A 25,805-nucleotide genomic window follows, 5' to 3' on the forward strand; every position below is an offset into this window, starting at 1 on the left:
CAACCCATAACAAGAAAGGAAAATCCTCAATTTTCTTTTCAATCCTAAACTTCATATACTCGAATCGAATTTTTCATACAAAGTTAAACTAAATATATTTTTGGAAATTTTAATTAACTCTTGTTTTAGAAACCAGTTAAACTACCTTCATGTAGTACAATTTAAATAAAAAAATGAATTTACCATAAATTAATGAAACTATCTTCTCAAAAATTTAATATGACTAAAATAAATTTTGTTTTTATCTATTTTCTCACTTTTTTTTCAAGAAAATTTAGATCTAAAACTTTCCCATGAAATGATAACTCAAAAACCACACCAACAATATAAAAGTGGAATCAATATATATAAAATAAATCCACAAATTTCAAAATCATAAAACCAAAATTCTATGTTTTTTAATAAAATTTTACCTTAACGAAATAGTGATTTTTTTTTTTTTTTGCCTTAATAACAAAGTTATTTTTTTATACAAAAATAAACTAAATTTGTTTTTGAAAATTTTAGATCACTCTCGTATAAAAAACTAGTTAAACTACTTCAATATTATACAACTTGAATAAATGTGTATACAAGTGCATATATATTGTAAATATAAAGGAAAAAACGCAATATACAACAAATTTCATGAAAGATAGTAGGATTTAAAGAATTAAAATATGTCATACCATATGAAAACATTGAATGCTAGATTTTTAAAAAGTTCAATTTAACAAAATATAAGTTTAATATAAAATTTCATCACAAAATCCATAAAAACAAACTTCTTAGAATTTTACATTTAGGTTTTAGTTCCAAATTCTACCTAGGCATAAGTACTTATATGTGTTGTTGATATAAATGTCTCTTTGTGCCATCTCCAAAGTTCCAACTTTTCATGTTCGTCATTATCTCTTCCTCGCCTAAAAAAACCCTAATAAATTAAGTAAAAATTTTTTATTCACTAATTACCATCATTTTCATTGTCAATATCAAAACCATCGAAATGGAAATTCTCTGATATTCATTATAAGAATAAATTTATTTAACTTCCACTTTGGCCTTTGACAACATGAATATAGCTTTCATGTAGGATTATCTTTACTCTTTCTCCTATTATGATCAATTTCTAACCATTTTGTATATATTTCCTTTAACAAAATACTTTTGCTAAAAATTATGAAAAATAGCTAAAAGTGTAAATATCATTTTATCAAGCATTGGATGATGTATCATATATGTTTCATAAGATACACTTAAAATAAGATAGGGGTTGCTAAGCGCCTCGTATCATGTATCCTAAGTTTTTAACAACTATGATCTAGATAAAGTTTGATCCATATGCTGAATGGTGAAGTCAATGTAAATATAACAAATACAAGAACATTGATGCCAAAGGTGACCTCTGAAATGAAATACTCACGGGTGGATAGCATCAGGAGCACGCCTTGAGCTACTCAGACCATATGCAAGAAGAGCCTACATTGTGAATATGTATTAGTTTCTCTGCATTCAATAACTACAAAATCAACACAAATGTAAAACAAGAGTAAAAGATAAGAATGTCAGGAAGATGAACAATCAGACTAACAGGAGTACCTGATTTGCAAAATCTGCGGCTGAGTGCACAACTTCAGCCAACATAACATGGCTAGAGGTTGTTAACCAGACCCCAAACTTGAGAGAAAAGACGAGGAAGTTACACCATAATGCAGTTCTGACTGCTCGTTGGCTAGAATAAACATGTTAGGCAGACACAAAAGAAAACAAAAAAGGTCAGATGGTGAAAAGTGGGAGCTAAATTTCTGGTCCCTAATTGCAAAAAAGGCTCAAAATTCTTGATAGGTTTGGATTCAGTGCAGTTCATTAATATGCAGCTTGGATTGACGTCATCCACAATCACTCCACTTCCTAAGAAAGTCACCCATAAAATCACACTAGAGGAGAGAATCAAGAAACAAAGGAATCAAAAGAACGAAAAGCTTTCTCTTTCATGACTGCTTGCATCAACTAGTTAATTTACTCTTTTCTTGTATTAAATCAAAGATAATGTTACAGAAGATTAAGAATTTCCAAAACCATAAATATACACACTCCTAAAGGTTTTGTAGCCTATTTCTGTGAACTGGGACATTCCAACTAACCCCATTTTCATTTTCGGGTTGCTATAAAATAGTGCCCCAAAATAAAACATTCCCATAAATCTTGCCTTACTTTCCCAAAACCAAAATACATGTACTCCGACTCTTATTTGCAAGTCAACCACACAAATGCTCACATGATCAATCAACAAACCAACTTACAGCCCCAAAAATGGCCAGAAAACAACTCAATTTACCTGTCCTATAGTAAGCCCTTAACATATTCATTATACTAATTGTATTTTTATTATAATATTATAAATCAATATCAATTTTAACTTAGTTTTATGTTGTTTGGTTGTGAATGAGAAATTTGCCCGAAAGAAAATTAAATTTATTAGGCATGACCTAAAAACAAAGAATAAAATCCATTTTATCCCCTCAACCTTTTGTGTCTCATACACTTTGTCCCACATTCAAAATCCAACACCCTTCAAACTTCTTAATGGGTAGCACTCAACTTTTTTTTTTTTGGATAATTTTTATTTTCATTAAATGGATGTGCTCCACATGTGATGCAATAAGAGGGTAAAAATGTCATTTAAAAGATATCCATGGCCCTATAATCTATTCCTTCATTTTTCTTTCTTTGAAAACCTTGAAATCCTCAAGTCTAAAAAAAACACACCTCCTTTTAATCGATCTTCCTATTATGCTAAGACAATGAGTCTAGTACATTATATGTTGGCAATTTTGTTTCAATATATTCTGGCTTATGAAAATTTTTAAATAGTGACTTACTCTTCATTGAAGATTCAAGGTTGTTGTTGGTTAAACCATAAATCTACATGTAAGTTTAAAAATGTTTATTTAGTGGCAAGTTAAATGATTAAAGGGTTAAAGTGGATTGATATTTTTTTTATAAGCTAAAAATACTTGAATTAATGTTTTGGAAAAAACAAGAGACACTCGAGCAGTGGAACCAACACTCAAGTTCACAAGGCGTTCGAGCGATGGTTAAGTGCATTCAAGTGGTTGTCCCAAATCTGCTAGAATATGGTAGATTTCTTTTCGAAATTTTATAAGTATTCTTTTTTGGAAATTCTATATATCGATCCCTTAGGCCTGTAGGCCTATATAAACCCTCTATTAACCCCTTTTAGGGTTAGACACCTTGAAAGAGTTGACCAACTTAACCTATCATTCCTAATCTTTCAAGAAAAAATTCATAATATTGAATTTCGGGTTGTTGGAAGAACTTGCATCCCCTTAGAGGTTGAGAAGAATCTACTAGAGCATTAGAGGCGTTATGTTGTGGATGTGGATCAAGGTATAGGTGCTAGAGAATAAGTTTTTAAGGTAAAATGGTCAAGTAAATCTATGTACTTTGATCTGAAATAGTGGATTGTATATTAAAGGTCTTAGACCTCATGGTTTTTATTTCGACAGTTAGTGTTAGGTTTTTCCACATAAAAATTATTATGTCTCTTGTTTGATATTTGATTACTTTGATTATCCCTAATATCTTCAAGTTTTATTTTGGGTTAATTTTTCATCGCTTATATTGTATTATTTAAAAACACCTATTCCCTCCTCTCCCATCTCAGGTGTTATCCTATTGGACAAAAGGTTTTTCAATTGGTATTAAAACAAGCTTTTCTAAATAAAAACCATATTTTTATTGATCTTGCAAGTCCAATATGGAACAACCAAGGTCTGAAGCTCCCCTAAATAGTCCACCCTATTTCGATGGGAGTAATTATCCCAACTAAAAGGCTTGAATGATTTTTTGAAAATGCAAGGAGAAAAGGTCTAGAATGCAACGAAATATGGATGAAGACTTCATTGAAACTAGATGTGAATGGGAAATCTATTGATGAATTAAAACCCAAAAAAGAATGGCATAAATTAGATAATGAAGAAAGTGATGCCAATGCTCAGGTTCTCTTTAGCATATTCAATAAGGTAAGTCATAATGAGTTTTGCAAGATAGCCACTTGTAAAGATGCTAAAAAAGCCTAGGACATTCTCCAGGTTACTCATGAAGGCACTTTAGTTGTGAGGTTGGCTAAATTGCAAATGTTAACCTTCAAGTTTGAAAGCATTAAAATGCAAGAGAATCAAACTTTCTTTGCATTCTATGCTGAATTAAGTGACATTGTGAACTTCTTTTTTTAACTTAAGAGAACAAATCCCTGACTTTAAAATAAGTAGAAAAATCCTGAGATCCCTTCCTAAAAGGTTTAGACCTAAGGTCACCACAATAGAGGAAAACAAGGATACTTACTCTATGAGGGTTGATGAACTTGTTGGTTTTTTTCAAATCTATGAAATGACCTTTCTAAACTCTCACAAGCCTAAAGATTCTACTTTTAAGGATAATGAAATTGAAGAAAAAGAGTCTGAAAATCATAATGAGATAATTAGGGATGAACTAGCGCTCATGGCTAAACGCATTAAATGGGTTTGAAACTTAACAATAGACCTAATAAGAACAAGGACTTGGGAAAGGAAAAAAGATTTGGTAGGTCTTCTAAAGAAAAAGATAAGGAAGTTACGAAAGAGAAAAAAGGTAAAGTGTTTTAATTATGGAGGTTTGGAACATTTTTCTATTGACTATGTCCTAGTCTCAATGACATTAAAAAAAAATTGTGCAGGCTACATGGAGCGACACTTACTCTGTTGAGAGTGACCCTATGACTTTTGAAGATGTAAGGTATGAGCAAAATGATTATTTAAATTTTATTGCATCTGTTGACTCTAAGCATGATACTAATAGTCATGAGAGTGAGTATACTAATGAATAGAATGCTAGTTTTCTTAGAAATATTTCCATTGAATATCAAAAACTGATTGAACAATATTTGAAGACTCATAATATTCTTAACTCATAAAAAGCTAAAATTGAATATTTTTAGTGAAAAAAGACTAATTATTTTGCGAAAATTTGATTCGTTGAGTTTGAATATCATTCTTTTCTTGAGAAAAACAATATTCTAACTTTAAAAATTGAGACTAAAAAACCATCAATAAGGCTTTTCACCTTGGGACTAGTGTTGGATGAAATTCTTGAGAAATGCAAGTCCCAAGGAGATAAGAAAGGCCTCGACTATATTAGCAAAACCAAGACTTCCACAAGTGGAGACATAGTATTAGTTAAAGGTAAGGAGGAAACTCCTAACCAAGAAACATCTTCTAGCACTCTCTCACTATTCACACACTGTAAGAAGTCTGAATATACTCAAAGTAGGTGTCACACTAGATTTCTTGAGAGCTATGAGTCTCAATTGAATAGGCTTGTGAATGAGTTTAAATCTTTAAAGAATAATATTTTGAACACTATGAGAGGGAAGAAAACCAATACAGAGCTTAAGACTCAACAAAGCTCCTCTAAGTCACCACCTAAAACAAGTGTGGATGAGAAAAGATAGGCTTAAGTGTTGGATTGTTTTCACAACCCTTAGAGCTAAAGCCCTTAGTGAAGCTCTAGGCATATGATAGGTGATAAGTCTTTCGTCACCTCTCTTAAGGATTTTAATGGAGGAAACATCACCTTTAGGGATAGTAGTGCAGCCCGTGTGAGAGGTAAAAGTAGTATCTCTATCCCCATATGCCTAGATTTAGATGGAGTCCTTTATGCTAATGAACTTAAGGGTAATCTTCTTAGCATTAGCCAAATTTATGATAGTGACTATAGGGTAAACTTCTTTTGAAGTTTGTGTGAAGTGATAAACAAGGAAGGAGAAGTCATTTTCATTATGCTTAGAACAGTGGATAATTGCTATGCAATAAATTCTAGTTCTAAAACCTCTTTGGTTTGTAGTAGGGCTAAGTTTGATATCATTGAGTCATGGCATAGGAGGCTAGATCACATAAACTATAGACACTTGGTCCACATAACTAACAAAGACCCAGTTAGAGGTATCCCTAAGTTGAGTAGTCAACCTAAATCTATTTGTGGAAAGTGCCTAAAAGGTAAACAAGTAAAAAACTCACACAAAAATATTAAAGGGAATAACACTTCTAGGCCTTTAAGCCTTCTCCACATGGATCTCATGGACCCTATATGAAAATGGAGAGTAAAAGATGTCATTGATTTTTCCAAATATTCCTTTGTAAGTTTTCTAAAGGACGAATTTGAAACATTGAGCACTTGAAGTCCTTGTGCACTAGAATTCAGGTGGAAATAGGTAATCCTATTGTTAGGATTAGGAGTGATAGTGGGAAAGAGTTTGAAAATGTAGAAGTTGATCTCTTTTATGAATTAAATGAGATTAAACATAATATTTTGCCTTTAGAACTCCTCAACAAAATGGAGTGGTAGAAAGGAAGAATTGTGTTCTTTAAGAAATGACCTGAGTAATGATTAACATGCATGATACTTCTATGCAGTTTTGGACTGAAATAATTAACATGACTTGCTATACTGCTAATAAGGTTTTCCTTAGGCATGGAACAAAGAAAACATCCTATAAATTGTGGATTGGAACAAAGAAAACATCATATGAATTAGGGATTGGCAGTGAGTGCTATATTCTCAAGGATAGAGAAAAACCTAGGTAAATTTGATTCTAAGTCTAATTTGGGTATTTTCCTATGTTATTCCAATAAAAGTAAAACTTATAAGGTTTATAATTAGAATACTAAAGTTACCCAAGAATCTTCAAATGTAGTCATCAATGATTTTGGATATGATTAGGAAGTCATTGACTTTGAAAGTTTAACCTAAAAATCAATTGGGAATAACCTCGAAAAAGTTGACTTAGATGATAGTCTTAAAAGTATCCTAAAGAGGCAATTGACCCCAACAGGGATGAAAACCACTTGAAATTGCTAAGTTAGGCAAAGTGGAAAGTAAACATAAATCCAGAGTACCCAAAAATTACCATATCTCAAATGTAATAGGAAACATGGATGATTCCATGGTTACAAGGAGACAATCTAGACAGAATGATATATATATATATATATATATATTTGTTATACCTCCTAATTAGACCTAAAGAATGTAGAAGAAGCCTTAGGAGATAAATCATGGACTACTACACTATAGAAAGAATTAAATCAATTTGTTAGGAAGAATGTGTGGTACTTAGTCCCTAGGCTTAAAGACAAACCTATAATAGGCACAAAATGGATATATAAGAATAAAAAAGATGAAAATGGGTTCATTGTGAAGAATAAACTAGGCTAGTAGCCCAAGGATATTCCCAAATTGAGGGGATTGATTTTGAGAAAACTTTTGCACCTTTAACTGGGTTAGAATCTATTAAAATCCTCCTAGATATTGCATGCTCATTGAGAATGAAACTTTTTCAAATGGATGTTAAAAGTGTCTTCCTAAATGGGATTCTTAACGAAGAAATCTATGTTGAACAATCTAAGGGCTTTGCAGGTCCTAAACTTCCCAATTATGTTTATTGGTTAAAGAAAACCCTCTTTGGATTAGAACAAGCTCCTAGAGCTAGGTATGAGAGGCTTACAACTTACCTTTTGGAAAAAGGGTTTGAGAGAATGAGAGTTGATATAACTTTTTTTCATTTATAGGTCTAAGTCTAAATTATTAATGACTCAAATTTATGTTGATGGTATAGTTTTTAGAGTCACCCTTACCCTTAACTTTGTTGTGGATATGAAAAAAGAGTTCGAAATGAATATGGTAGGTGAACTCAATTTCTTTCAAGGACTACAGATTAGACAACTTAAAGATGATATCTTTCTATCTTAGTCTAAATATGTTAAGGAGTTAGTAAAGAAATTTGGACTTGAGTCCACTAAACACTTTAAGATACCCATGAGCACCACTACTAAGCTTTGTAAGAACACTTTTGGGAAGGATGTTGAGAAAAAGCTTTATAGGAGTATGATAGGGAGTTTGTTATATCTTACTGCAAGTTGTCAGGGCATCTCCTTTAGTGTGGGAGTTTGTGCTAGGTACTAAGAAAATTCCAAAGAGTCACACTTAACTTTTGTTAAAAGAATCATTCATTACATTAGTGGGACTTTGGATTATGGGCTATGATGTCCTTATGATTCCTCTTGTGTTATTATTGGATATTTCAATATTGATTGGGTCGAAAATGTAGAGGATAGGAAAAACACTTTTGGGGCTTACTTATTTATTGGGGATTGTTTAGTCACTTGGCTAAGTAGAAACAAAATTTAATTTCTTTATCCACCACACAAACGAAATATATGGTCATAGGAAATTGTTGTACCTAACTCCTTTGGATGAAACAGATGCTCGGTGACTATGACATTGAGTAAGGCACTATGAGTATCCATTGTGGCAATCTAGTGCTATTAACATTTCAAAAATTTTTGTTCTTTATTCTTGAACTAAAAATATAGACATCTGTCATCATTCTATTATGGATTTAGTTGAAGATAAAGTCATTTCTCTAGAGTTTGTCTCAATGAAACATCAATTGGCAGATATTTTCACTAAACGCTTGGATTCTCTTAGGTTTGAATTCCTTAAGAAGTCATTGGGTATATGACTAATTGACTAAAAGTCAAAAGGGTATAGACCTAAGGATTTGTGTTTTTTATCTATCTTCTTTCCTTTGGTCAATCCCATCTTCCTCTTAGAGCACTGGTCTTATACCCTTTTTCATTTGCCTCATTAGTAAGAATTTCAATCTCTCAAGTTTTAAGTCTGAGTGAAATATACTAAACCTACAAGGGTTGATTTTATTTTCCCTAGAATTTTTTTAATTACTTTTGAGGTAAAGAATCAAGGTATATACAAATCTTTGTATAGTGGGATATCTAAAAGGAAATAATTGGCAAGTGATCCATGAGGAATATTCTTAAGTTTAACTAATAAAATAGAATTTGTTTTTTTCTTTGGAAGTAATATCATGCCTAATTCTTTTTCATTCACTTGCCTTGTTTGTCTAAGTTCAGTATTATTTTTCCCCAAAGTGTCTTAAGGCATTCTTGGATTCTTAGTTAAAATAAACTAAAATATTCTTTCCAAGATTCTTTCCAAGTTTATATACTTTCACTTGCAACATTTGGAAACACCGTCCTAAGTGGAATAAGACAACCATAGTGAAAGTATGATTTCCATAAATGGTGTACAATGTGCTTATTTTCAACTTATATGCTTTGATTGTTATCAATATGATTTCCAAACTAAGATCATGATTAACCTTGTTCTTTAGATTTGAAAATATCAGTCTTGTTTGGTTGAACTATGTTTTTTGGGCATTCAATTTGTTTTATTACTTTTCTTTCTAATTTTGTGAGTTATTTGATTTGAATTTTGCCTTAAGTTGAATGTTTGACCTGTTTCTAAGGTTTTTACATGTCTCTATGTTGTTAGTTGGTTTCTTAATTTGTTTTATTAGTTCACTTTTAGCGTTCATAATCCTTCTAGAGTTTTTCACATAGCCTCGAGCGTTTATCCCAACGCTCAAGCATTGGCTTCATTGCTTAAGCGCTCAAGTGGCCTAAGTTGTTTCTAGTGTCGCTTCATGTGGTTGTATTACTCAAGTACTCCTTAAGTTACATCCAATGCTTGCATTGCTCAAGTTCTAATCTTGCATCCAATAGCCTGAGCAACTATTTAAGTCCTTCTAGCCAAGGATGAAAATATCGGTAATCATGGATATATCAGTACTTTGATTTTACGGATATATCATAAATATTGGTGGATATTTTTCACAAATATTGATGGAGCAAAAATTATTCAAAATTCATAAGAATTCTTGGAAAAACTCCAAAAAATGATAAAATAAGCAAGAATACACATTTAAAAGTTATTTTGTAGGTATAATTGACATAGATATGATCAAGAAGAAAAACATCGGTAGGCAGAAATATATCGGTAGATTCGATACTTGGATTTTAAGAATAATAAATATGAATTTTGGAAGTGTATAAAGTTAGAATTGAGTTAAGAAATATTTGATTTTATTAAATAAAAACAATTTATGCATAAATATAATACATATGTCATTGCAATAGTCCTTAGTACCAAAATGAAGATCAATGTGGTTCCATCATATTATTAGATGACAGGAGCCCATCTTGTTGAAGACAATATTTATTTTAAAATTTTTAAAATACTTTTATTAAAACATGTTTTATTACATTTTAAATGCAAAATTAAATTAATTTATATAAAATATTTTATTTGAGATTTAATTTCTAAAATTTTATTAAAAATATGTGATAACAACTTTTTCTCTTAACATTAATTTATTTAAATAATTAAAATTATTAATAATTTATCTTATCAAATTAATTTTAATTTATAAAATATTAGGACTTTCTTAATTTTTTATATTATATCAATTTTTTTGGGTAAAATTATATTTTTAATATTTTAAAATAAAAACATTTAAAATTTAAATAAAATTGAAAGGATAAATGTAAAAAAAAAAATTAAGAGTGAAGTGAATTAAGAGTGAAGTGATAATAATTTTTAAAAATAGGATTAATGAGATAACTATGAAAAGTGTTGAAAATAAAAGGATAATATAAAAACATGGTTGAAATTTGGACCATCTAAAAAATTCAAATCTAGAAATTTTCAAAAGAAACCCCAAAAAATCTCTGATTTTTCAAAGATTTTTTTCCGTTCTCCCTCGTGTTGCTCCACTCGTGATTTTATCGCCGATCTATCGGTTCCAAACCGATATATCGCCGATATTTTGACGATTTTCACGATATTTTTCTAACATTCCTCTCGTTCGATAATCAGTGCTCAAAATCGTTTTGGGGCCATCCGATATCCGAAATATCGGCGAAATATCGCCGATAAAAATCAAAATTTCAATCCATGCTCCTAGCACACCTTTTTTAATCTATTTCACTTCTTTAGTTCATTTGAGCACTTTGGGTTGCTGCTTTTCGGCTTCCAGTGATCTGTTCATGACTTGTTTCATCTTTTCATCTTCATAGTATTGTTTAAGACTGCTTTTTGAGCATTTCTAATGGTTTATTTTCCTCATATATTTTTCTCTATTTTCGAGCTTTTTTACTTTTAGTTTTTGTATGATAGGACGCTATTGTCTTAGGGAGGTGTCTTCTCTGAAGCCTTACTCTCACGAAGTTGTTCAGGGCATCCCTATCTAGGGTCTTTTTGACTTGAATAATCTTCCCTTGGAGCATTTTCACTCTAAGGAGGCTCAAGATAAATACTACTCTATTCTCCGGGGTCATCGAGTCAAAGTAGAGCTACCCATTGATCATAGAGCCTTTAAGGACACCTCTTTCTTGGTTTCTTCCATGTTAGGGGCTTGGAAACTCTTACGACTGTTTGAGAGACCTCGTATCCTCATTACATTCAGATGTTCAATTCAAACATCCATTCAGTAGTTTGTGGTCTCATATTTAGTGTTACCATGTATGGCTAGACTTTCATGGTCTCTACTTGATCTATCAGGTGTGTTATGGGCATGTTTTTTTCTTACTAATCAGCTAGCTTTTAGTCTTCTTTCCAGAGGTTTAAGCATTCACTAGAGGTGAGCTTGTCTCTATTCCTGTTACTTTGTATGGCGAGTCCTATCCATTGTCGACTTACGTTTCCATTGCTAACTTCACCAAGTTAGCTTGGGTCCTCGCTATGTTTATGTCTTATTCCTTCTACTCCTCCTTCCATCGTACTCAAATTTGTCACCTTGTGGCTTGTTTTATTCAGAACATTCTCTTTGGGTAGTAGTTCGACATTGCCTAGGTGATCCTTAACACCATGACATCATAACCCGATCCCACCATGTGCAATGGAGCTCCCTTATTCACCCTTCTTATTACTATGATTCTGGAGCACATCAGTTTCAATTTCGATCTTGCTTTGGTAGCTTGGGTGTCTCGCACTCTCATTACTGCGAGTTCCTAAGTCAAGCACTATAGCCATGTGTACGGTCGATAATCCCTCTGGCCTCAGCTCAATCAACCTCCATTCTACTAACTTCAATGTCATAAGAGGTGGCTCAAGAGACTGCAATAGAGAAGGAGGAGATTAAGCCAACGGAGTAGGATTCTCCCATTTTAAAGGTGGTTTCAAGATGGGGAATAGGGCCCTTGTTTTCACCCGTCTCCAATTTTGGATCTTTAACATTTGTTGACCTCAACCCTAATTATTTCTTCCAATCTATGCCCCAGTGATTACTACTCAAAAAGTGCTATTTGATAGCCTATAATTAATCCTTTTTAACACTTTTGAGTAGTAGTTTAGGCCTTTTAACTCAATTGGCATGTTAAGGATCCTTTAAAGCAATTTTGATCACTTTGTGTAAGTTTTGGTGTTTTTGTTAGTATATTGATCACCAAAGCAAGTCAAGAATGAGGAGAGCTATGAGGAATCTTGGGCAAAGCTTAGAATTCAATTGCCAAGAGTGAATCCGGATTGCAAGGAGAAAAAGCAAAGAGAATCTGCCATGAAGCCTATTCTTGATGACAGTTGTAGCAGCCACTTTTGGAGCACTTTCTGAAGTCCAAATGATGCATGCTATATACCATTTCAAAGCTCAGGAAGTCAACAATCCAATGCTTCAAACGGTGCGCAATTCGGAGTTGAAACGAAGAAGTTGCAGCCATTACAAGTCAATCACTCTAAAGTGTTGCGGAATCAGCCATTTGTTGCGAGAATTTCGCAGCACTTTTGTACAGTAAGGTGTTTCTCCTTCTGACGATGCACGAACCATGCCGCGAGAAGGGAGCTGGAAACCTCAAGGTGGAAGCCAACTTCGCAGCCCTGTGAAGATAGCTCGGTCTTGCAAAATAATTTCGCAGCCCTCTTGGGTGTCTGCGAAATTTCGCAGACACCACTTTTCTCCTGCAAAATGGTTCCTGAAGCCTTCCGAAAGTTGCTACCGACATTGGGAGATATTTTCCATTAGATTTTTGTTGTCTAAATCCCAAAATACTCCTTGTAAACCACCAATTACATGATTCCTTAGTTTTTAAGTTAGTAAAAAGACCAAATATCTTTGTAATAATTAGTTTTATATTGGTTTGATATATATGCCTCTCGGGAGCCTATTCTCGGGGAGGAGTTCCTTCTGTAAACGTTTGGTAAGCTAGTAAAGTCTATTTTCTTTCTACTGCCTTACCTTCTCACTTTGTATTTTCATTTTATTTCTAAGTTATGAATTCTCTGAGGAGTTTTCCCCAGAGAATGAGTAACTAAACCTCCAATTCCTTGGAGCTAAGGTTGCCGGGGAAGGTTCCAAGTGCAAGAATGCAAAGCTCTGTGGTTTTAGCTAGTAATGAAGAGGAAGTGAAAACCTTTAGTGATTTCAATGTTTTTAGTTAACTTAAAACACCTTGGAGTCACCTGGGCCAACACTTGGTAAGGCAAGTGATTTCCAACCATGGAAATGCACTAGTTTACCCCTTGCGAGCCTCTGGTAGGTGACTTCAAGGTAGGATTTTCTGGAATTACCAACACTTGGTAAGCTTTTGGACTCCTAGGAGACATCCATTAGTTATCTCTTGCGAGTTTGTGAAGGGAAGTCCAAGGTTAAAGATCACCTTGAATGGTAAGTGCTCGTGAGAGGCATGAACCATTGCAAATTGCATCAGTGAGAGAATTAAAGTGAAATCTAATTGAAGGAGTCTCTGTACATCACCGGTTAGAGAATTGACTATAAGTTGAATCTCTAATGCGAGGAAATGAACCAACTGACCAGAGCCGTGTCTTTTGCATGAGGAACCACCCCAGTGAACCTAAATCTCCAAGGAATGTTTTTCTTCCTAAATTATTCCAAACTTCTGTTAAGTTAGTTAGTTTAAGTCTCAACCTTTACCAATCAAAATTTTGTGTTTTATTTCTTAAGTTAACCGTGAAATGAAACAAGACCAATTCACTTGGAATTGGTATCCTTGATTGCTTGTTAGTCATTCCCAGTGAACGACCCTAGAGCCACTATACTATAGTAGCTTTGTATTTGCTACCCTAGTGTATGGTGTTATAGGTATAAATTTTGTTGATCACTTTCTCAATCAAGGAGCACCAGCTGAACACAAATCAGCTGAGACACCAATTGGGCACGAGTCACCCCATTACAAGCATTTTTTGTTATCTCCTTATCTCCATTTTATGGTGGGCTTGGTCTAGCACAAATAGGTTGGTGAGTTAGTTAAGGTTTGTCTTGGAGGCCTGAATAGACCAGACATGAGCCTAGTTTTTTATAACACCTACTAGTGGTGGGCCTTTGGCTCTTCTAATGTAAGCTCCAAGGCTTCATTGACATAACAAATGATCAGGCAAAACCATTTTACATTTTTTATTGTTAGCTATTATATTTTTACTTTTAACCATAAGTAAGGACAAAGGGGCTAGGTTCCTTAGCCTAAAAAACCCTTGTATTCAAGCTTATGACCTAGGCTCGGGTTTCAAAATTGGGCCTTCCAACCAAGAAGAATTTGGGCTTAGGGCGTTAGATAAATCATAATTAATGTATGATTGTTGATTTATTTCTTTTAAGCAAGTTCAAAATCATTGAATGTGAAAGAAATTTATTAGACTTGTGTGGATTAACAGAAAATGTTAGGAAAAATAAAAGTGAAGAAATGAATTTAAATTTTTAAATTGGATTTTTCATGAAAAATGTGAAGAAAAATAATAAAATATAATATAAATACCATAAAAATTTTCAATTTTCAAAGTTTTCGTTCCTTTTATAAAAGAAATAAATAAATTTGGAGATTTGTTTTATAGCTCTAAATGTGAAAAGGGAATAGAGGTGTTGAAATGGTAATCAATAAAAACCTACAAAATTTTCAATAAAGTAATTTACAAAATAAGAATAAAAATATAAAAAATTTACAAAATATTGGTAGTTTGATTTTATGAAAATATCGAAAAATATTATATAAAAATTCCTAAAAAATTTTGATGCAATCAAAATTGGCCAAAACCCATAACAAGAAAGGAAAACCCACCTTTTTCTTTTCAATCCTAAACTTCAAATACTCAAATTCAATTTTTCACACAAAATTAAACTAAATATATTTTTAGAAAATTTAAATAACTCTTGTTTTAGAAACTAGTTAAACTACCTTCATGTAGTATAATTTAAATTAAAAAAATGAATTTACCATAAATTAATTAAATTATCATTCTCAAAAATTTAATATGACTAAAATAAATTTTGTTTTTTTTTTCTATTTTTTCCCTTCTTTTTCAAGAAAATTTAGATCTAAAACTTTCCCATGAAATGATAACTCATAAACCACACCAACAATACAAAAGTGGAATCAATATATATAAAATAAATCCACAAATTTCAAAATCATAAAACCAAAATTCTATCATATTTAACTACTATTTTGAACTCTAATTTCAAGGTTTTTAATAAAATCTTACCTCAATGAAATAGTGATTTTTTTAATTTTTTTTTCTTTAATAAAAAAGTTGTTTTTTCCTCAGTTATCTTTTTCCATCTTCAACTTTATTATAATACTCAAATCTAATTTTTTTTATACAAAATTAAACTAAATTTATTTTTGAAAATTTTATATCACTTTTGTATAAAAAAACTACTTAAACTACTTTAATATTATATAACTTGAATAAAAAAAATGAATTTATAATTAACAAAGATATAATAAAAATAAATAAATATGACTTAAATAAATTTTATTTTTATTTATATTTATTGACAAAACCATAACCTTTCAATAGCCTGATTGTGCTGGACCAAGCCCATCTTAAAGTGGGAGTGTAACAGTAAGGAGATAATAAGAAATGCCTGCTACTCGACCAATAAGGATATAATAAGAAAAATTATTGGTCTTTGACACTACTTTGAAAGTTTATTTTGGGTTTTTTTTAGTCCTTTTTAGAGTGTAGGATCAGTTAAAATTTTTTTTTGCATGGATTGAATCTTTGTTGTGCTCTTAATTCATGCAAGAGAATGACATCTTGTGGGATGAGAATTCTTTGATCCCTAAATTTTTTATATCACAAGCAACCAACAAACAAATTCCATACACCAATGTTTTAAAAATGTGACCAACCAATCAAATTAGTTGGCTCTACTTGGTTTGGATACGATCTTGACGATTGGTAAATTGGTGGAACCAACTAGGTTTGGAACCAGTCTTGATTTTTTTCCATTTAGGTTAGACAAAAATTTTGGAAAAAATCAATAAATAGAGATGATGTTGAAATTTTAATAAAATTTATCATTTATATTTATGTTCAACTATTTTTCGTTATGATATAGTTATAGAATGTAGTTGCAAACTAGAAGAATATAGTTGGAGGAATGGTGTATGCTCTAGTGGATGGTGTCTCAAACTCAATTCCCATGGATAGAGAAGTAAGAGTTAGAGACACAACAAATGGAATTGGCACTAAAACGGGTTTTGAATTTGATTGAGAAATAACTAATCTCATGATAGATAAAGGAACGACTGTGCTAAGAAGAAATTGGGTTTTGTTGCTGTTCTTTGTAGGTTGATGAGTTCTTTGGTCTAACATGTGTGATTTTCTCACTTTTGAAACTTCATTTTTGGTTTTGATCCATTTTAGAGAAGATATGTGAGACAATCCAAAATGGGGTTACATTGTCTCTTGCTTTTGGCTGTTGTTATCATTTGTTGCATTCATATGGTAGAATGATGATTGTTAACTAAAACTTCTATGACCAAGTTTGAATTTGATACATGGGTGGAGCTTATTTGTTTAAATATTCATGTTTTGGTGAATACAAGTCATTTTAATTGAGCAAAAAATACATATAATGTAGAAGATGGATAAAATTAAGTTATATACTTATAGAAAATTAAGATTTTAAGACTCTTCAATTTAATAAAAGTTTTTTTGTACTAAGGATTATGGGTTATGCATTCAATTTTGGGTAGAAGGAAAATACTATCCAAACAAGGCCTACATATAATCTAGAGCTTTCCCATCCCTAGGAAGCTTAGGGAATGGATTAGATTAAATAAGTTAGCTCAAAAGTGATGTAAAATGTGGGTATGTTGTATAAAAACACACATATATATATATATTTTCTTCTTGTTTTTCACCATTCAAAAAGTTATGATTTGCTTAATTTGATTGAAAAAAAAAAATCATACTACTTTTTTTTTTTCCCAATTATAAATTTTAGCCACTTTTTGTGAAAATTAACCAAAATTCTGTAGACACCAAAAAGAGGGGAAAATGTCATAGATTTAGGTTAATAAAGAAATATAGTTGGGATAAATAATTAAAATATCTTACATTGGACGATCATCATATCCCACTCAAATTTAATAAGGTAGTGGAAACATAACTAATAAATATATTTTCAAAGAGAATTTGAAAATTTGAAATTGGGAATTTCTTCTATTCATTTTTAATAATTTTTAGGGGCTACTATAAATTTTATCCACAAAGGGATAACGTACTCTTTTTTTAGTAGTTAAACAAGCTATAACCTTTGAGAATCACTATTGATCTTAATAAAGGTCCTTTTTATATTAAGAAATTTCTCTTTGAATAAATTAAAAGAGAAATTTTGCCTTTTATTGCAATTGTAATGACATTCACTTTCAAAGCTTGTAATTATACATAGAGCATATAAAGATCTACAAACAAAATTTATTACCTTCGCAGGTGATCTTTGGCATAGGTTGCTCTTCCTCTCAACAACCATTTGACAATTTTATCCACAAAATCAAAGTAGGTCTCACTCCAAGATTTCCTTGTTGCCAAAACAAAATATGGAACTAAAATACCCATCGCAAATCCCAAGCCAACACTCAAGTAAAACCATTGATCAATATAGCCACCATCATTTTTGTCCTCAATAACACTACACTTTTTATCTAGATCTTCATCTTGGCATTTTGTGACCAATGGAGCTCCACAAAGATTAGGGTTTCCAACAAAGGCTAACTCATTGAAGGTTGTCATTTGCCCTATAAAGGGGATCTTACCAGAGAAATTATTATTCGATAGATTCAAATAACTCAAGAATGTTAATGAAACCATGCTTGAAGGAATGCTGCCGGAAAGCTTATTCCTTGACAAATCAAGAGATAATAATTGGTGCAACATTGAAATGTTTTCAGGAATTTGGCCACTGATGTGATTCCCAGACAAGTTCAAAACCACCAAACCAAACAATCTTGTTATTTCTTGGGGAAGCTCTCCACTTAAATTATTGTCGGATAGGTCTATGCCTACAACCAGAGAAAGAGTCCTGGTGTATTCAAGACTTTGACCTTTCATAATCACCACCAATCGTTCTTCATACTGAGAGTTGCTCACATTTTCATACAAAGGATATATATTCTTGTTATACTCCGGAACCATGGCTTTAAGCTCAAACAAAGTGACTGGAATTTCACCCATCAGATTGTTGTGTGCAAGGTCTAAGACATGTAGGGAGCTTAAATTTGAAAGCTGGGAGGGAAGTCTTCCAAAAAATACATTTGACCTCAAGTTGAGTATTACAAGATTTATGAAAGCAATTCCAATCCATGAAGGAACCTTACCCGATAACTGGTTATAACTGAGATCAAGGAGTTCTAACCTTGATAAATTTTGGAAAGACGAGAGGAGCTCTCCTGAAAGCTTGTTGTCGTTCAGATGCAATGATTTGAGCCATTGTAACTGGCCCAAGGACTTTGGTATCATCCCAGATAAATTGTTATTTCCAAGGTCAAGAACAATTAGGCTAGAGCAATTACCTATGGTATAAGGAATGCTTCCAATCAAATTATTCCTTGAAAAATCAATGACTTGAAGAGAGGTGATGTGTCCTATGGAATCTGGGATGGTCCCTGTTATTTGATTTTTCGAAAGCAAAAGGTGATGCATGTCTAACATAGATTCACCTTTGCTCAGTAGGATAGGGCCAGAAAATTTATTGTAGGAGAGATCTAGTGAATAGACCCCTTTGATTGAAAAAGGAATAGGTCCCTCAAAGAGGTTGTGACTGAAATCAATATATGCAGATTGAAATTTTAATGAATTTGGTAGCTGACCTTGTAACTGATTGTGAGAAAGATTTAAGTACTGCAGATTGAAAGAAATATTCCAAAACCACTTGGGTATGGAACCTGAGATGCTAGCATTTGACAAATCCAGCCAGGAGACCTCATTTTGAGACCTAAGCCAAGTCGGGAATGAAGGGCCTAAATTGCATGAAGCCATATAAAGATCAGTGAGTTGGAATGGGGGGACCCAGGTGGAACTAACATTCAAAATGAGACCAGAATTTCCGCCCATGAACAACATCTTTAGCTTACTCAACTTTGAAAAATGCTCTTCAGAAAGAATTCCTGTCAAGGTATTAAGAGTATTAAAATAATTTCATTTATTTATTTATTTTATGAAAAATAAGAAATTTCAAGAGAAATGAATTTTCAAAAAATGTATAATAAATCAAATGAGTGGAAAAAAGATAATTTAAAATATTTTTTAAAAACAAGTGTTTACATGGAATCAATATATACACAATTACCAGAAGAAAATTTTAATGAATTTGGTAGCTGACCTTGTAACTGATTGTCATAAAGAATTAAGTCCTCCAGATTGAAAGAAATATTCCAAAACCACTTGGGTATGGAACCTGAGATGCTAGCATTTGACAAATCCAGCCAGGAGACCTCATTTTGAGACCTAAGCCAAGTCGGGAATGAAGGGCCTAAATTGCATGAAGCCATATAAAGATCAGTGAGTTGGAATGGGGGGACCCAGGTGGAACTAACATTCAAAATGAGACCAGAATTTCCGCCCATGAACAACATCTTTAGCTTACTCAACTTTGAAAAATGCTCTTCAGAAAGAATTCCTGTCAAGGTATTAAGAGTATTAAAATAATTTCATTTATTTATTTATTTTATGAAAAATAAGAAATTTCAAGAGAAATGAATTTTCAAAAAATGTATAATAAATCAAATGAGTGGAAAAAAGATAATTTAAAATATTTTTTAAAAACAAGTGTTTACATGGAATCAATATATACACGATTACCAGAAGAAAATTTTAATGAATTTGGTAGCTGACCTTGTAACTGATTGTCATAAAGAATTAAGTCCTCCAGATTGAAAGAAATATTCCAAAACCACTTGGGTATGGAACCTGAGATGCTAGCATTTGACAAATCCAGCCAGGAGACCTCCTTTTGAGACCTAAGCCAAGTCGGGAATGAAGGGCCTAAATTGCATGAACTCATACCAAGATCAGTGATTTGGAATTGGGGGACCCAGGTGGAACTAACATTCAAAACGAGACCTGAATTTTCATCCATCTGTAGAGTCTTCAGTTTACTTAACTTTGAAAAATGTTCTTCAGAAAGAATTCCAGTCAAGCGATTATAAGAAACATCCAAGACAACCAATTCAGAAAGTTGTCCAAAACTAACTGGGAGACTCCCATTCAGTTCATTCATTTTAAGCCGCATCTCATTCAGATCTTTGAATGTCCCAAAAGAAGTAGGGATAGGGCCTTGAAGCTTGTTGCCGGATAGATCGAGATATGTAAGTTTTTCCAGCTGACTCAATCGTTCTGGCAATCTGCCCACTAATTGATTCCAGGACAAGTCCAAATACCTCAGTTTTGGTAAAGGACCTTCAAAACTGCAGTTTTTGATCTCTTTGAGAAATTCAGGGAAACTTCCTATCAAGGTATTGGCACCTAAATCCAAATGTTCTAAGTTGCAAAAATTTCCGATGGAGGTTGGAATTGTACCTGCAATCATCATCAAGAGTATTAAAATAATTTGTTTTTAATAAATTGTTTTATGAAAAATAAGAAAGTTCACGAGAAAGGTAAGAAACTTTGCCTTCTTAATGCATTATCAAATGAACGAAGAAAAGATAATTTAAAATATTTTTAGAAACAAGTGTCTGCATGGAATAAATTGAGAATATTGTTTTTAGAAATTAAAGTTTCCAAACAAAATTTTGTTTCAAAATATAATATAATATTTGTAAAAATTATTTTAAAAATGTTTACAAGAAAACAATTACATTATAATATTTGTAAAACTATAATAAAAAACTCAAAAAATAATTTTAGAAAACTATTTTAAAAATTGTTTACAACCAAAACCTAGATTTTGTAGTGTAATCTTTCAAATACATCAAAAGCCCTAAAAGGTCCCCTTTATTGGTCAATTGTGCAATGAATTTATGACAAATCATGCATCATCAAGAGTTAAAATAATTTAATTTAAAATATTTTTCAAAAAAAAAAAAAAAAGAGTTTATGAGAAACAAATTTGATGAGTGGTGAGAAGATAATTGAAGTTGCTTTGATGGTCTAATGATAAAAGTAAGAGATTATTGGAAAGTCAGAATAATTTAATGCGAAATATTTTTTTAAAACAAGTGTTAAACTGTAAAACCACTACATTATTTTGATGTATCAAAATCAATAGGCAATAATAATTTTTCTAAGCCAAAAACGTACCAAGAAATTTATTGATTGCCAAATTCAAAAATTCTATCTTCTTCCAACTTCCGCTTAACAGTTGAGAGCAACTACCTGTGAGATTTTCATTTGAAGATAGATCCAAGTGCTGCAAGTTAGGTAGTTCCCCAAGGGCAAGTGAAATCTGCCCATATAACTTGTTAGAGCTTACATCAATGTATACAAGGTTGCTAAGGTTTAGAAGCCATATTGGGAACTTTGACTGGAAAGAGTTGCCACTGATGCTTATGACAGACAATGAAGTAAAATTGATAGAGTTTAGAGATGAAATGGAACCGGAGAGCCCACAATCTTGTAGGTGCAACTCTGTTAAAAATGAAAGCTTGTTGAATACTTCCATCCAGTGAGATCCTACCATTGATAGGTCGACATAGTTCAATTTGAGATGCCTTAAGGAAACAAGATTAGTCATCCATTCAAGGTGCTTAACAAATAATTGAGATTCATAGGAAGAAAGATCAAGAAATTGCAAATTAGAAAGGTTTCCCAAGGTTGGAGGAATTGCACCTTTGAATCCACAATTTGATAAGTTTAGATATTGTAAATTTCTCAAAGATCCGAAGAATTTAGGAATTGGGATATGCTCAAATGAGTTGCCACTCAAATCTAAAGATCTCAAAGATTTGAGTTCTATCAAAGAAGGTCGAATCTCCCCGCTTAAGTTCATTGAACTCCAATTTTCATATGCTTCTTCAAGATAATATGGGTTATGAAGATCGATTGAAATAACAACTCCTGTGTTATTTTCACAACCAATTCCCTCCCATTGACAACAATTGCCTCCTATCCATGATGAAAGTCGGTTGTTAGAAGAATCTTTGAGACCATTTTTGAAGTCAAGAAGAGCTTCTCGATTAGCTCTTAAGCAATTTCCCTCAAGGGTTTCACCCTTGCAAGCAAGATCTCTTGTTATGAAACATAGAATGACCAAAAGGAAACCAAGAATTGAAATTTTCTCCATCTAAGAACACCTATAAAAACAAGTAATTAATATTAAGTTCCGATAGAAGAATCAAAATAGTGATGAAATTTGATAAGTAATCAAAACTTCAAGTTATTGGATATTAAATAACATATATATTTTAATCAATCATAATTTTAATAAGATTAAAACATGTCAAGTGGATGGCATACTTGAACTTCCATATCAAATATGGTCTGATGATTGTTGTTTATCAAAACAACAGAAATCACCCACAAGAGAAGCTTAGAAGCATTAGGTAGAGGAAAACACTAGAGACAACTTGGCATTATTGGTAAAGTAAAACAAGATTAGTCATCCATTCAAGATCATTAACATATAAATCATAAGATTCAGAATTAACAAATAAATCAAAAGATTGATGGCTAGAAAGATCAAGAAATTTCAAATTAGAGATGTTTCCCAGACCATGAGGAATTGCACCATTGAACCCATAATTTGATAAGTTTAGATATCGTAAATTCTAAAAAATACAAAGAACTCAGGAATTGGAATACGTTAAAATGAGTTGTCACTCAAATCTAAATATCTCAAGGATATGAGTTCTATCAATGAATGACCAATCTCTCCACACAAGTTCATAGAGGTCCCATTCTCATATGCTTCCTTTGGAGAATATGGCTTAAGAAGATCGATTGAAATAATAGCTCTTGTTTTATTTTCATAATCAATTCCTTCCTATTGACAACAATCAAGGCCTCTCCATGATGAAAGCCAATTGTTAGAACTTTTGAGACCATTTTTGAAGCGAGTAAGAGCATCTCTATCAGTTTTTAAGCAATTTCTCAAATTGGTCTCACCTTTTCAAGCAAGTTCTCTTATTATTAAACATAAAATGATCAAAAGGAAACCAAGAATTAAAATTTTGTCCATCTAGGAACACATGTAGAAACAAGTAAAATAAAGTTCCAACACAACAATAAAAATAGTGACAAAATTCAATTAGTGATGGAATCAAGGCATCGGCCAATTAATAACATATTTAACTTAACCACTCATTTGTTTAGAAAGATTAAAAATTGCTAAGTAAACAACATACTTGAATGCATGTCAAAGTAAATATAATTGAAATCATCTCAACAAATATCAAATATGCTTTGATGATTGCTATTGATCAAAACATTCCAACTATAGAAATCACCTACAAAAAAAAAAAAAAAAAAAAAAAACCTTGCAGCATTAGGTAGAGAGAAACACTATAAATAACTTGGCATTATTAGTGGAGATCTTACCAATTATCTTCCTTTTTTTTTTTCTGGTGTAGTCATTCCTTTGGATGTAGAGACATATATAGAAGATAATTCAACTAGATACCATATGGATGATAGTGATAGGCTCCTTTCCTTTCTTTTTAGCAATATTTTGAAAAATGGATCAGACCAACCAATTGAACCAATTCAATTGCTAACCAATTCACTTTCCAATTTAGGTGACCTTTTCCAACCATTTTGGGTTTAAAACGATGGGAAACCGATTACCACTACTTGATTATGATCAAATTGTGCATATGAAGTAAAAAGTTGAATTTGCCATTATCTTTCTAAAATAAAATTTCCAAGAAAAAAAAATTTAGGTGATGTTTATCTTTTTAACTTAATATAAAATGAAATTTAATTTCAAACTTCAACTATTTGTTTTAATTTTTTTTATATATTTTTAACTTATTTATTAATATTTTTAATTCAATAGAAAACAACTAAAATACGTAACTTTTTACGTAATTTAAAAAGTTAACCAATTCATACTTCTAACCCCTCACACCTAACTCACATTGTGAAAAAATAATTAAATTAATACTTAATACTTTTAATTTGTATTTAAAATTAAACTAAATTAAGTTCTATTTATATTTAAGAAAAAAACACCATCTTAATCTATTAGCTCTTAATTTTTTTTCTTTTTAAATGAGAGAGACTTAATCTATCATGTTCACCCAAACTATAACTTTGCATAATGTCAATGATAATAGTAATAGTAATAACAATAATAATAATAATAATAACAAATATGCACATGTAGATGATAAAGTCATTAGTTCTATGAATTGAGTCATAGAAAAACCTTCCTCAAAATATCACAATCTTTATGTTGTCCTATCAATATGTATATAAGGGATACCAATATGTTTATAAGCAATGTTTCACAATCTTATGAAAAATTAAGGGAAAAAAATAAAATAACCAATAACACATCAACAATTTTAGCATACCATCCAAAATAAATAAAATCTCTTAAAAATTTGAAAAATTCTATCTTGAGGTTATCATTTCTGATAGAATGACCATGCCCATCAAAGTTGGCTCTGCGTTAATCCAGTCCAATCAATCAAATCAACTATTTAAAGTGATCCAAAGATTGGGACCACTTTTTAAAGACATTTTTGTCATTTCATGTCTTGGGAAATTTAAGGACATTATTTTCCTCATTCATGTATTCAAGGTTTATGTCGTGTCTACCAAGGTGGCTATTTTTCCTTCAATCATTTTTAATACATTTTCTTTCATGTCTTGCAACCTTATCAAGAAAATTTTGCATTACCTTGACTTTGACTCCATGTTTGGGTCATCCAGATTAGGGTCCTATAATTGTTGTGACTTGTCAATTGCATTTTAAATTTTATAGAACTTTGGTGAATATTTGCAAATAATAGATATTTTATATATTTTAATTTTTGTTGAAAATAATTTTTCTTTTTTTGGTAAAAAGAATTTTACACTAGCAATTCATTTCCTCACATGGAAGTGCTAGAGTTTTTTTAAAATTACCTAATCCATTAGGTACTTTTACAAAGTATACATGATTTAGTTGTGCTTCAATGAATCAATTGCTTTAGATTAATTAATTTTCAACCAATTGAATTATACATTCAGATATAAGGTAATTTGGGTAACTAACATTTAATAGCTTAATAATTTCTTTATTTAAATCTTATAAAATTAAATATATAACTTATCATAAACAAGTTGGAAGCAAATAGTCATTCAAGCCTTCATTTTTCCTTTTCGATTTGCTATAAAGCTGATTTTTTTTCCTAAGAACAAAATATTTGAGAAGAAAATAAAAAAGTTACAAATTAAAACCACAATGAAAAATAATAAGAAAAATAAACAATAAGAAAACAGAAACAAAAAACACATAAACGATTTATGTAGTTTGCTCTAAAGCCTACATTCATAAATGAAGATAGAAAGGAACTTCCACTATTGTTTAAGAAGATTATAATCCTATAACTCTTAAATTCTAAAGTCTAAATTAATTATACCAAGAAAAATGATTATTTCTTATTCGCTAAAATGTCTTCTCATATTTTCTTGGTTGGAATATTTAATATAAGGAACTAATTATCTAATTATTAGAGATACATAATATT

General features: G+C 31.5%; 2 protein-coding genes and 1 long non-coding RNA gene across 3 annotated transcripts; all 3 read right to left on the minus strand.

Annotated features, from left to right (window-relative positions):
* Positions 1–1,166: 1,166 nt before the first annotated feature.
* Positions 1,167–2,334, minus strand: LOC104880425 (uncharacterized). The gene is made up of 2 exons (XR_786687.3): positions 1,579–2,334; positions 1,167–1,458 (listed from the first exon to the last, which is right to left on the minus strand). It is a non-coding gene; the product is annotated as an uncharacterized LOC104880425 (long non-coding RNA).
* Positions 2,335–17,489: 15,155 nt separating this feature from the next.
* Positions 17,490–19,366, minus strand: LOC104880445 (receptor-like protein EIX2). Its single transcript, XM_019221979.2, has one exon. The coding sequence runs from the start codon at positions 19,252–19,254 to the stop codon at positions 17,614–17,616; it is 1,641 nt and encodes a 546-aa protein (XP_019077524.2). The 5' UTR covers positions 19,255–19,366; the 3' UTR covers positions 17,490–17,613.
* Positions 19,367–21,365: 1,999 nt separating this feature from the next.
* LOC109123110 (receptor-like protein EIX1) lies at positions 21,366–22,541 on the minus strand. Its single transcript, XM_019221980.2, has one exon. It carries the CDS (start codon positions 22,412–22,414, stop codon positions 21,416–21,418), a length of 999 nt encoding a protein of 332 aa, XP_019077525.1. The 5' UTR covers positions 22,415–22,541; the 3' UTR covers positions 21,366–21,415.
* Between the last annotated feature and the right edge of the window lie 3,264 nt (positions 22,542–25,805).

This window comes from Vitis vinifera, chromosome 9, assembly GCF_030704535.1.
Source record: "Vitis vinifera cultivar Pinot Noir 40024 chromosome 9, ASM3070453v1".
NCBI lineage: Eukaryota > Viridiplantae > Streptophyta > Magnoliopsida > Vitales > Vitaceae > Vitis > Vitis vinifera.